Below are 13,858 nucleotides of genomic sequence, written 5' to 3' on the forward strand. Positions count from 1 at the left end.
AGAGTCCAACATGCACTGGGAACAGGTCTGACTTACTGCCGGCAATGCGAACCAGACTCCTGCTCCATTCGTACAGGGACCGGACAGCCCTTAGCAAACAGCCCCGAACCCCATACTCCCAAAGCACCCCCCACAGAATACCACGGGGGACACGGTCGAATGCCTTCTCCAGATCCACAAAGCACATGTGGACTGGTTGGGCAAACTCCCATGAACCCTCGAGCACCCTATGAAGGGTATAGAGCTGGTCCAGTGTTCCATGACCAGGACAAAAACTGCATTGTTCCTCCTGGATCTGAGGTTCGACTATTGGTCGAATTCTCCTCTCCAGTACCCTGGAGTAAACCTTCCCTGGGAGGCTGAGAAGTGTGATTCCCCTATAATTGGAGCACATTCTCAGGTCCCCGTTCTTAAAAAGAGGGACCACCACCCCAGTCTGCCACTCCAGAGGCACTGTCCCTGACCGCCACGCGATGTTGCAGAGGCGTGTCAACCAAGACAGCCCCACAACATCCAGAGACTTGAGATACTCAGGGCAGATCTCATCCACCCCCGGTGCCTTGCCACCGAGGAGCTTGCAAACCACCTCAGTGACTTCGGCTTGGGTAATGGACGAGTCCACCTCTGAGTCATCAGCCTCAGTCTCCTCAGTGGAAGACATGATGGTGGGATTGAGGAGATCCTCAAAGTATTCCTTCCACCGCCCGACAATGTCCCCAGTCGAGGTCAACAGCTCCCTGCCCGCACTGTAAACAGTGTTGGGAGAGTACTGCTTCCCCCTCCTGAGGCGCCGGACAGTTTGCCAGAATTTCTTCGAGGCCGACCGATAGTCCTTCTCCATGGCCTCCCCGAACTCCTCCCAGTTCCAAGTTTTTGCCTCCGCAACTGCCCGAGCTGCAGCACGCCTGGCCTGCCGATACCCGTCAGCTGCCTCAGGAGTCCCGGAGGTCAACATGGCCCGATAGGACTCCTTCTTCAGCTTGACGGCATCCCTTACTTCCGGTGTCCACCACTGGGTTCGGGGATTGCCGCCACGACAGGCACTGGAGACCTTGCGGCCACAGCTCCGAACAGCTGCGTCCACAATGGAGGTAGAGAACATGGTCCACTCAGACTCAATGTCCCCCGCCTCCCTCGGAAGCTGGGAAAAGCTCTCCCGGAGGTGGGAGTTAAAGACCTCCCCAACAGAGTGCTCGGCCAGACGTTCCCAGCAGACCCTCACCATACGTTTGGGCCTGCCAGGTCTGTCCAGCTTCCTCCTCCGCCAGCAGATCCAACTCACCACCAGGTGGTGATCAGTTGACAGCTCAGCCCCTCTCTTCACCCGAGTGTCCAAGACATAGGGCCGGAGATCAGATGAAACGACTACAAAGTCGATCATCGACCTCCGACCTAAGGTGTCCTGGTGCCACGTGCACTTATGGACACCCCTATGCTCGAACATGGTGTTCGTTATGGACAAACCGTGACTAGCACAGAAGTCCAATAACAAAACACCACTTGGGTTCAGATCGGGGAGGCCGTTCCTCCCAACCATGCCCCTCCAGGTGTCACTGTCGTCGCCCATGTGAGCATTGAAGTCCCCCAGTAGCACAATGGAGTCCCCAGTCTGAGCACCCCTCAGTACCTCTCCCAGGGACTCCAAGAAGGCCGGATACTCTATACTGCTATTTGGCCCGTAGGCACAAACAACAGCAAGAGCCCTCTCCCCAATCCGAAGGCGCAGAGAGGCGACCCTCTCGTTCACTGGGGTAAACTCCAACACCTGGAGTTTACCCAGAGTCTACCTGTAATGTGCAATTTTTCCGAGCCTCTCAATAAGGCAATTTTTCTATACTTTTTCACAGTAGATAATGCAAATAGCCCTCTGTATTTAATCCTTCGTTTGTCTAATTTTTATTTCAGTTTTAGTTGTTATCTGTTTGGCATTTTTTTGCTACTGTAACACGTGAATTTCCCCGATGTGGGATGAATAAAGTGAATCTAATCTAATCTAATCTAATCTAATCTAATCTAATCTAATCTAATCTAATCTAATCTAAACCAAACCAAACCAAACCAAACCAAACCAAACCAAACCAAAACCCAACATACACATTTTTGCCAAGTTGCCCACCCCAAATTTCTCAGTATTCACAGAAATACTCACATGTGCTGGGGCAGGAGGAAGATAAAAAGACATCAGTAGAAGGTTTTGTTTTTGGCTCCATGTCAGGTTATGTGCATTAACAAACATTATTTTGGATTTTTAATTTATTTTTTATTTTTTTTGTGGAAACAAATGCAATGCTGCTAATAAAAACACCCCAAATGGTGTCTAATATCACAACCAGCTGACACTGATGTGATAAGTAATATTTATTATTATTATTATTATTATTATTATTATTATCTCCTCTGGCCAACAGGGGATGAGTTTATCCCATCATGTGTTGACCGGCGTCATCCACGTTTCATGAAAATGGCTTCTTCTCTCTCAATTCTTCACCGATTTTTATTCTTTTTGGTAGGAAGGTGCATATAGCTGCCTGGGGTGCATATAGCTTCTACACAAATTTGCATAATAGCAATTAATAATTAATATATGGAGTAATTAATCAATCCCTAATGAGCAGTTTCCACACAAATCGCTTCTTCTCCCTCAATTCTTCACCGATTTTGATTCTTTCTGGTATGAAGGTGGGGGTACCTAGGGTGCATATAACTTCTACCCAGATTTGCTTAATTACAATTATTAATGAAGTTATGGACTAATTAAGCTTTAATGAACAGTTCAACAAAAATTGCTTTTTCTTGGTTAAGTCTTCGCTGTTTTGGTTTCTTTCTGGTAAATAGGTCGGTATTCCTAGGGTGGATATCACTTCTATATATAGCTTGTATATAGTGTATATAGCTCACAACATTTATTGTGCAAGGTGGCCCACTTTAGATCGTTCCTTCTGGACTAGACGGGGCCGGAGTGAGCTACACCGTCATTAATGGTATTATTATTATTATTATTATTATTATTATTATTATTATTATTATTATTGTTATTATTATTATTATTGTAGTGTGTGTTGAAGCAGCAGGATTTAAGTGCTGAATTGTCTTTATTTTCAGCAAACCAGAAATCCTAGTCAGAGTCTGAAGTATGGGTTAATAAATCATAATAAACCGGCACCATAGGAGCCGAAAACAAAGGAATCACAGGAAGTGAGGTGTCACGCTCCCAGGCTCACCTAACACTCCGGACTCCACTTCCCACAATCCCACTCACACACCTGACACCATAGATATGCATAGAAGACTAGATGCCTCACCGCGTATTCCAGAACGTCCGCACAGGGCGGCCATCTTACCACAGGCAAGCTTTTCCACAGAATTTGCGGTACACTGAGGTAAGACCATTGAGATGCTTAAATGTTTATACTCTTATCTCGCTGAAATTTTGACGTATATACAAATGGTTTGATTTCTTAAAACATTATTAATGTGGTTGTAATTCTGGGTGCTTGAACATGCTAAAATCGTACCTTTTCTCTTCAAAAACGACTTACTGCAGCTTTTAGTCAAAGTTGTGTTTCATGCTAGGCTAGCTCGTAGCACCAAGTAATTTTACATGGAAGGTCATGAGATAATATTTTTAATAACTGAAGTTGCACTTGCACATGGTTTTCATTTTCGGGTTGGTTAATTTAAAACAACGTACATTATGATTTCTAGAGGAAATTAAACTACTGACTGTGACGAGATGCCAGACTTCTGCGCGGCTTTCGGTTGCTCGAACCGGCGATGTCTGGAAAGTAGGGCACGCGGGATCACCTTTCACCAGTAAGATAATACATCATTTTTTTAAGGATAATCGGTAGCGTTATTTACTTAGTGAAATAATGTCCAATACAGTTCCTGATATGAGCAGCCGGGCTAGGACAACAGTATCATACTGTATTGTTACATTTGGGTGTGAGGTTGTAAGTGAGTAAGCTGTTTATTTAACTTTAGCTTCCCCTACGGCCCTATCACATGTAAAAATATTTTCACTACAAATTGGAAATAAATTGTATGGTTATTTGTCCTAAGGCCGCAGTTATCCATAAGTATGCAGTGTTAGGCTTCTCACAGCATAGGAATTTCAGCATGTATTTTTTTTAAAACATAAAATGATTATTCATCATTAATATCATAAATACATACTTCCGTTTTTTTTTTATATATAACAAACCAAACCGTTTGAATATTGATTGAAATTTGAGGAAGTTATGGTCATCTGAAAAGTACATATCGCTACCAACACAATGTAATGGGTAAGCCAGCTGTCTGAGGTAAGATGGCCGCCATGTGCGGACGTTCGACTTCGTTGACGGGCAACGGGGACGAGGCATCTAGTCTTCTATGTATATCTATGCCTGACACTACCACATGCACCCAATCCACCAATCCTGAGCCACTTCCTAGGAGTGGCTCCCCGAATTCTAATTGCTATCACCTGTACCTTTTTGTTTATGTCTGTATTTATACCCCTCTGCTTGTTTAGTTCTTTGCACAGTATTGCCTCTAGGCCTGTAACGATAACAGATTTTGCTGGACGATTAATTGACCAAGAAATTATTGCGATAAACGATAATATTGACATTTTAAGACCATTTTCAACTAATATAATGATAATGGAATAATAATGCAAATACACCCTTTCAAAGATCAATAAGCTTTACTTTCTAAAGAACATTTAACACAGGAACTGCAAGACAACCAAAAACAATAGGCTTAAATAAAATGGACTTGTTAACATAAGAATAGCCTAATGTAGTCTGGCTTACGGCAAGGACTTAACAAAAAACTGCACTTGAATAAAAATCAAACACAACCAAAACAATAAATAAAATGGATTATTAAGTATCTGTAACAAAATTGCCCTTAAAAGATATTAAACATTAGGCTCAGACAGGGAAAACACACTGCCAGTTCGGACCTTTTAAACAAAAAGTGCAAACTAAGAACAAAAACACTCCACATTAATAAAAGCAGATGCCTCATTAGGTCATATGTAAATCCGTAGCTACTTTAGTCTGGCAGATTCCGAGCAAGAAATACCAACATGTTGACTTTGTGTGGCTTAAGGCAGGATCTCTCAGGTATAGCAATGTTGCCAGCTGTGCTAAACATTCTCTCTGAGCTGAAGCTTGTTGCAAAAATGCACATGTATTTTTGAGCCAAGTTGGCCAACAGAGGATATCTTTTTTGATTGTCACGCCACCACATCAAGGGATCACAAGATGCATCAAGTGCATGACTGACAAGTGTCCAAACCAACAAGCGGATTAAAATGTACCATTTTCACCAAGAATGGGAGACAGAATTTTGTTTTACAAATGTTAACGACAAGTGTGTGTGTCTGATCTGCGGTGCCAGCGTGTCCGTCAGTAAAAGATGTAATGTGGAGCGCCATTTCACCAAAGTCCACGGCAACTTTTCGCGGGACATTCCTGCGGGTAGCAGTCTACGAAAAGACAAGATAACGGAGCTGAAGACAACGCTTCAACGGCAACAGTCTCTGTTCACCAAACCGGCGAAGAAGGCCAATTCAGCAACTGAGGCTTCGTTTAAAGTGGCGCACGTTTTAACGAAGCGGAAAAAGCCGTTCACCAATGGCGGGATCGTAAAGGAGGCCATGACCGCGGTGGCTGAAACGTTGTTCAGGGATCATAAAAATAAGGAGGAAATTTTGTCTGCTATTGCCGATGTACAGCTTGGTGCCAATACCATGGCAAGGAGTGTCTGCGCTGTCTGCAGATGCGGTAAAACAGCTGGAATCGGACATGAACAGGTGCAAATGGTTCTCTATTCAGTGCGATGAGTCTGTGGACCGCAGTGATACAGCCCAACTGGCTGTTTTCATTCAGATGGTGTTTGACGACTTTTCCTCCAAAGAGGAGTTTTTGACCTTCCTCCCATTGAAAACTACAACCAGGGGAGTTGATGTTTATAACGCAGTAAAGGATTACTTTGTGGAAAAAAGATCCCTATTGAAAAGCTGGTGTCTGTTATCTGTGAAGATACTCAGTCATCCAGGTACATGGTAATCTGTGGTTGGTAGAAGAGAACAACTGGACTTGCTTGAAAAGTCTTGAAGACGTTTCGCCTCTCGTCCGAAAGGCTTCCTCAGTTCTGTCTGTCTAACAGGGAGTATCAAGTATTTATCCTCTCATGGATCATCTTATGCCGTTTTTCCACTACAAACGCGGCTGAGCCGTGCCGTGCTGAGTTGGGCTGAGTCGAGCTGAGCGGGGCTGTTGGAGTTGCATTTCGACTACAACCGCGCTGAACCATGCTGGCTGGAAGTGGGTGGACACATTGGGTGGAGTTAGCGAAAGTGGGTGGACGTCAGGTGATGTCGTTAAGCAGCGCAAACAGTGACATCAGTGATCTTTTAAGCGGTAGTCTCACGACCCGAATAGTAAACAATAAACATGGAGGACATGGAGTCGTTAGTGTTGCTGGTCTTGGTTCTGTGGCTTGTTGTCACCGACAACGCGGACAGATACTGGCAAGAGCGTATAGATGAGGCGAGGCGCATAAGGCTTCAGAAATTCTCGTAATTCGTAATTCTTCTCCTTCCGGGTTTGCGGTGTTTACAGATCCCAGCGTGCTCGCGGGGCGTGTGTGGGCATGTGAGGACACTCCTCCTCACCAATCAGTGCACAGGGGAGTGTCTGCTCACGCCCCCAGCCTCACTTGGCTCGCTTCGGCTCGCTTCAGCCCCACTCCAAAACCGTGCGAGTTTTAGGGGCTAAGCAGGGCTGAAGCGAGCTGAGTCGTGCTGTTTTTTGGTAGTCGAAACGCGAGCCGTGTCGGGCTGAAGTGAGCTGAAGCGAGCTGAAGTGAGCTGAAAAAGGGTAGTGGAAAAGGGCCAATAGAATCCTGTTAGACAGACAGAACTGAGGATGCCTTTCGGACGAGAGGTGAAACGTCTTCAAGACTTTTCAAGCAAGTCCAGTTGCTCTCTTCTACCAACCACAGATTACTGGTGTCTGTTACAACTGACGGAGCACCTGCAATGACAGGTCGTCACTCCGGATTTATTGCGCACTGCAAAGCGGACCCGGACTTTCCAAAGTTTTTTGTTGGGTAAAGTTTTTGATTCGTGGTTTGTAGAAATTGTAAGTTGATCCATGATAACATTTCATTTTCAGATGTCTTGGTGCATGTAAATAGTTTTGTGAAGTGTGATACAGGGACATGGACATATACAACAATGATAAGTGAATAAGTAACAATATCTCAAGTTCAAGTTCAAGTTAATTTATTTGTCCCCAAAGGGGAAATTAGTTTGTAGCAGGTATTTAAAAACACAAACAGACAACCAGATAATAAAAACAACATAAAAACAGGGACACAGGTAGGCACGTAGACATAAGGCCCCCAACCATATAGACTAAGATCAATACACAAAATATGAATAAAACAGATAAAAGGATAAGAGGTTAAAAAAAATAAGATCAAAACAAAATCAAAACATGGAGAGTAGTCCAGTCCAGGAGTCCAATGTGCAAAAAATGCAGAAAGTGCAGGAGGAAGCATTATTTGTGCAAATTCAACATGTTTATGGCTGTGCAAACAAATGAGCATTTGTACCTATTGGTCCTATGGGTGGGAACGCTAAATCTTCTGCCTGAGGGCAGAAGTTCAAACTCCCCGTAGAGAGGGTGATCAACACAGTCTATGATTGAAAGTGCCTTCCTGAGAACATGGCGATTAAACAGTTCACAAAGGGGAGTCTGCTTCTCCCCATGACCTTCCCCGCAACAGTAACAAGTCGACCCAGCTTGTTGCGTTCAGCAAGTTTTAGGCTACCAAACCACACAATAATAGAAAAAGACAGGACCGATTGGATAAAAGATTTGTAAAACAAAGACATCATTTTAGTACATACATTAAAAGTGTTCATTTTTCTTAAAAAATAGAGACGCTGCTGGACCTTTTTATATATGGCCTCTGAATTTGGCTGAAAGCACAAGTCACTGTCTAGAACAGTCCCAAGGTATTTATAGCTTTCCACCTGTTCAATATCCCCCCCCCCCCCCCCCCCCCCCATCTCAGTGGGCTTAGGGATAGGTGCCGATTTTCTAAAATCAATAACCATGTCCTTGGTTTTGGTCACGTTGATTTCAAGGTATGAGTCTTCACACCAACTGACAAAGTCATTGACCACCTGACCATGCTCTGCTTCTCCCCCCTTCAACAGACTGACTATAACAGAGTCATCTGCAAATTTAATAATCTTTCTGTTGTCATACTGACTTCTGCAGTTGTTTGTGTACAGTATGTACAGAAGAGGAGAAAGAACACATCCTTGGGGGGATCCAGTGGAAGAACAGCTTTTTTCAGAAAGTACACCATTTACTCTAACACATTGTGTCCTCTGTGTCATAAAATCTAAAATCCATCCAACAATATTAAAATCCAGCTTAAACTCATAAAGAAGTTTCTCTGCAAGCAGATGAGGCTGTATTGTGTTAAAAGCAGATGAAAAGTCAATGAACAAAAGTCTTGCATGGGCTGTGGGGGTCTCAAGATGGTGAAAGAGGCAGTTCAGCAGTGTCAAAGTAGCATCTTCAACACCTCTCCCTGCTCTATATGCAAACTGCATGGGATCCAATGACCCCTGTACCTGTATCTGTATCACCTGCTTTACCACCTTCTCAAACACCTTCATCACCAAAGAAGTAAGAGCAACAGGTCTAACATCATTCAGGGATTTGGGATTTGGGCACTTTGAGACAGGGACGACAGTGGCATGTTTCCAAATTACAGGTATCTTCTGCTCATCCAGAGATTTCATAAAAATGCTGTGAAAAATTGGCCCCAGCTGCACTGCACAGGTCTTAAGCAGCTTACCGCATATCAGATCAGGACCAGGGCTCTTCCTGCTGTTAGTGTGTTTGAATAGCCTCACCACAAGATTTGAGCTAATGGCAATATTATTGGAGGAGGTCTTAGCTGAATATATATGATGATGAATATATACCTATGTCTGTATTTGTAGTAATAATAATAACAATGATAATAATAATATTTTTGTGATGTTTTAATACAGAATGTGAGATGTGGACAGTAACATATTGTAAATGTTCAGGAAAAGATAGCTTATTGAGTTTGTTTGTTCGAAATGAGCGATGAGAATAAATGTTACAAAACATGAGTAGCTCTCGGCCATTTTTATTTTGTAAAAGTAGCTCTCAGAGGAAAAAAGGTTGGAGACCTGGAAACGAGAGGAGTCAGTAGAGACCGATAGAAGCCTTTTGACATTCAGTCTCTTTGGGAGAGAGAGAGAGACGAGGAAAACAAACAAGCATGCAAATAGAAATTATCGCGGCCGGAAAAGTTATCGAGCTCATTAAAAGTTATCGTGTGATTAATTGATTTATTGATTATCATTACAGGCCTAATTGCCTCCACATTTTCCGTGAGCCTACTGAGTGTTTGTATCTGATTGCATTTCCGTGTATGACCCTTTTTCCCCCTTCCAGTTTCTTCCTGTTTCGCCGAGCCCTTCTGTTTGTTTGCTCTTTTCTCTCGCTTCCTGGTTTCTTGATCTCCACCTGTTTCTCAACTCCAATTCGCCTAGCCCTTGTGTTTATTCGCCCGTTTCATGACCATGATTTGTCTAGCCCTCATTACTCAGGCCATGTACACACGTAGCCGGGTATTTTTAAAACCGAACATTTTCCCCCCCTCCGTTTATAAAAATGTTTTATCCACACCACCTCGTCTTCGAAAAAAATCCCTTCCGCACATAACCGAACATCTGCGTTTTCAATCACATTCATAAGCATTCCAAACCTGTAGATGGCATTATTTCCCCAAATCCTACCCCCTAATCACATCAGAATAGCCCTCTGTTGGCGTCCCTTCCGCCTAAACATAAAACATGGCGCCAAGCTCGTTCGTCTGGACAAACTCGGAGACAGAATCGCTTCTAAACACAATTTTGGAGTATAAACTTCAAAAGACGCAAGAAAACGTTGATTGGGAATCTTGTCAGTAGTTGGGCTTCTAAAATTAAACATGTAAATAGCACCTGCACAATAATTAACGCTTTCAAGGCACTACTCCGATCCATTACTCTTTGTCCATGCTTAATCTGGCTTCTGCAGTAAACAAAGGTCGCACGTTTGACGTCAGGGCAGATTTGTTGTCATTTTTTTGGCGCAGATTGTGACGTTCTAAAACGCAAAACTCCGGCTATCTCTGTCTACACGAAAAGGCATACACGGAGTTTTCAAAAATCTTCACTTTGCCCGGAGTTTTTTTAAATATTCGTTTTTGATGTGTTTTCATGTGGATGACAGGCCAAAACGTAGAAAAATATCTTCGATTTAGCAGATATCCGGCTACGTGTGGACGGGGTCTCAGTTGGATTTCCCGGTATTGACCTGGCCTGGTTATTGTACATTGCCTTCTCTCACTGTGTCTATTAAAACCCTGAGTTTGTTCTTAATCCGTGAGCGTCTGGTCTGTCATTGCCGCGTTACATGAGGCTTCGCCATGAGACAGAGAAACACAAGGGGTTAAATCCTCTTGTGTCTCTGCAAAGTCTTGTTCATTGTATATGTCCTCTGCCAAACCTTATTCCTCACGTTCTGTGTGTTTGTTGCCATAAACAACACATGTACACTTCCATAATTTCTTTCATCAAGCAGTGATGCAATTGAGAAATGATTTTAACGCAGGACTCAAATCAGATTTCCATAAGCTAGTAGCGCTAACAAAAATTCAGAAGCACCCACCAAAGTGTTTGGTGTGTCAGTTTATACTTTACAGAGTGAAGCCATGCACATGAAGCGCTTAAAGTATCAAAGGAGTGTTGCACCATGACGACTGGACAACACATGACCAGTTTGGAAAAAAAAAGGTCAATATAAAAGAATACTTGCATCAGTTCTAGTAATGGACTGCCGCATGTGTGTGTGTGTGTGTGTGTGTGCACGTGTAGGTGGGCGGTGCTGTGCGTGAAGCTACAGGCTACACCTCCACCTACAGGCAGACCATCTCTATAGAAGCTGGAGAGGAGGATGGAGACTGTCTCCACATGAGACGAGGTTTCCATCATGTCATCCAGGGCTTCCCCAACTGCGTGGTCACCGATGGCGTCATCAACTTTTTCCTGGCTCGGACAGACAAGGTGCGACAGGTCGGCTTCGACCCCCGGCTGACTCGCGTCGCCCACCTCGGTTAGTGTCTACACAGACACACAAATTATCTTCATCTTTCCAGCATAGAGTTTAAATGATTAAAGTCCTTTTGGATGCAGATTGGCACACAAATTTGTCTGTTTTGTTTTGTTTTGTTTAACAGATTTTTGTATTTAAAACAAAGCTATTCTCAGTAACACAATATTACGCAGATTTGGGGGTGGAGCATCATATCAGCTCATTTTGTGATGTCATAAAACAAGCTCAAAGTATTTGGTGACACAGTATGGGCTTGAGTTGCTGTTAAATAAATCAATGATAAATTGAGACTGGAAATCAACTAGTTTAGCTTACCAGCTAGCTAATTTAGCTAATGCTAGTCATACGAGACTAGTTAGAATATGAGTTTCTGAATTGTATATCCATGCATCATAATAAGAGTCTCATAGTTAACAGTTATTCCACGAAATCGAGTCGTACATGAGCTGATAGGTGACGGGTCGCGTAGCACTGAGTTGTCTATAATCCATATACGACAAGATTGAGTGGAATAACTGTTTTATTCTATCCACATTTACTGGATTTTTGAGAAACAACATTTTTTATTTTAATTTTTTGCAAATTCGATAAATAAAAACTTTATACAAAACGGCTGACAAAATCATTTCCACTTTGAATGTAAACAAACCGGCAAAATGACAGGAGCAATTTGTGAAAAATGCGATAATAATTCTTGAAAAATAAAAAGATGTGTTCTTACCATCAAATACTTTCATTCCATATTTTGTTCCTTGTTTTTGCATTTTTTTGGTGTTTTGTTTTTGAGTAGAGTTTATATTTCATCCTTGGTTGGTTCAGCAACACACTCCGCCATTTTGTTTTTCTCTACTCATGGTATATGAGCTGATAGCCTAGTGGTGGGGTAGCCAATCAGAGTGTGCGATTGCTCATATCCAGTGAACGTGGATAGACTAATCGTTGATGTATAAAGGTGTAGATATTTATCCATGCTGTTTTGAGTCACTGATTTATTTTAAGCATTAAAATACAGGGAGCAGTTAGCATTTACTTAACAAAAGCTAGTGTTAGCTTTCATTTTGACATTTTTATTACTACAGTCTAAGAGAGGACACGTTACAGATGCAATTTATCAAAAAAAGAAATTGATGTGAGAAAATTTAGTGTGTATGTAAATTCAAACGCAATGAAACGCCAAAGTGTGTGCGAATCCAACCACTTAGTAGCAAGAATATTTCAAAATCACCTCACAGTTTTATTCATTTCACCTGTAATTATGTCTCTCGTGTTAGAGTTTTTCATAGATGGCCTGGGTTTGCTCCATGTTGGCTCGTGCGATGATGTCATCGTGAACCACGCCACCAAAATCAAGCTTCCTTGGGGTCAGTCAGAGAGCGACAAAGCCTACGCAAAGTTTCGTTACCCTCCAGCCTCTTCGGATGCCACACGTACGAAAAACGGCCTCTTGTACTTCAAAAACCGCTTCCAGTGTTTGACGCGCAACTGAACACCCACCTCACCCTCCTACCCCTCGTTCTGTCTTCCTCTCCCAAAAGACATCTCTTTTTTCCCTTGAGTAGCTAAAGAGAGTCTTTGAGGGGACTCGGGGTTGTGTGGGTTGTGTTGTCTACGTTGTCACTTCCCTCATTTTAATGTGGGAAAGAAAAAATATGTAGTCTCCTCCTTTTGGAGGGGCCCTAATGTCATTACATTGTGACTGACAGCTGAGAGATAAGTTTTATTTTTTTGTTTTGTTGAAAAAAAAAAGGAGTTAAGATAATATCACTTCTGTTTTGTTTGAATTTTTATTTGAGAGACTTTAGATACAGATACATTCCTATGTTTCTACGTCTCAAGTGTTTCTCGTTGTTTCTCTTCTGCCAGTCACGGTTAAAGATCATTCTGCTCGATGTTTTTAAGGGGGGAAAAAAACTCCTTTATTTGAAACTGAAACAGTGTAAAATGAAAAATGTGGACAATTAACAATTTTTTTTCTTACCCTTAAGCACTGAAAAGAAGCCTTCAAAGGAAAGGTGCAGTCTGTAATTAAAGGGAAGCCCCACCCTCAAAAAGACATGCCCCCAAAACATAAGCCCAACCCTAGACTAGACTAGATTGCCTGAACCTAAATCTAAGAGGCGGAGCTTCATGAGTTCCTGACAGGTAAGTAGAGACACCTCCTTGTCCTGATTGGTTAATGTTGGTGGTCCATATCATGTGTTTACAGTCTGAGGAGAAACTAAACATTACACGTCACCGTGGCAGCACTTCACTGAAATGTAACCACTCTCTGCTGAAATAAGTGTGTGTGTGTGTGTGTGTGTGTGTGTGTGTGTGTGTGCGTGCATGCACGCACTTATGGGTCTTCTCTCCAAATATTTGCACTAAAACAAATAGACACACTGGAGAGATCACACCCCAAATTACTTCAGGAAGAAATAAATAGGCGTGGCCCTTCTCCGCCCTTTTCCGCTTCTCCACCTGACAGTGTGGTCCAGTAACCAATCTGACGTCACATAGTTCTTCATTACTTCCACTACTGAGTGAGTTATACTGTAACTAATTATCTGTGATGGAGCTATGGGGGCAGAGCAAAAAAATTGATTGGTTTAACGTCATTCCAAGAAATTGGTTAAATATATTTAATCAGGTTATTAAAAATGCCA

At 42.7% G+C, this 13,858-nt stretch overlaps 1 protein-coding gene across 2 annotated transcripts in view; it reads left to right on the plus strand.

Moving 5' to 3' along the window:
* b4galnt1b (beta-1,4-N-acetyl-galactosaminyl transferase 1b) overlaps window positions 1–12,974 on the plus strand; it is a 120,144-nt gene extending 107,170 nt beyond the window's left edge. For both annotated transcript variants that reach the window (XM_060920230.1, XM_060920231.1), the window contains 2 exons: window positions 10,976–11,213; window positions 12,485–12,974. In XM_060920230.1, the coding sequence (XP_060776213.1) occupies window positions 10,976–11,213; window positions 12,485–12,699 (453 nt within the window). In that variant the 3' untranslated portion in view covers window positions 12,700–12,974. The remainder of the gene's footprint in view (window positions 1–10,975; window positions 11,214–12,484) is intronic.
* The last annotated feature ends 884 nt before the right edge of the window (window positions 12,975–13,858 follow it).

This window comes from Neoarius graeffei, chromosome 4, assembly GCF_027579695.1.
Source record: "Neoarius graeffei isolate fNeoGra1 chromosome 4, fNeoGra1.pri, whole genome shotgun sequence".
NCBI lineage: Eukaryota > Metazoa > Chordata > Actinopteri > Siluriformes > Ariidae > Neoarius > Neoarius graeffei.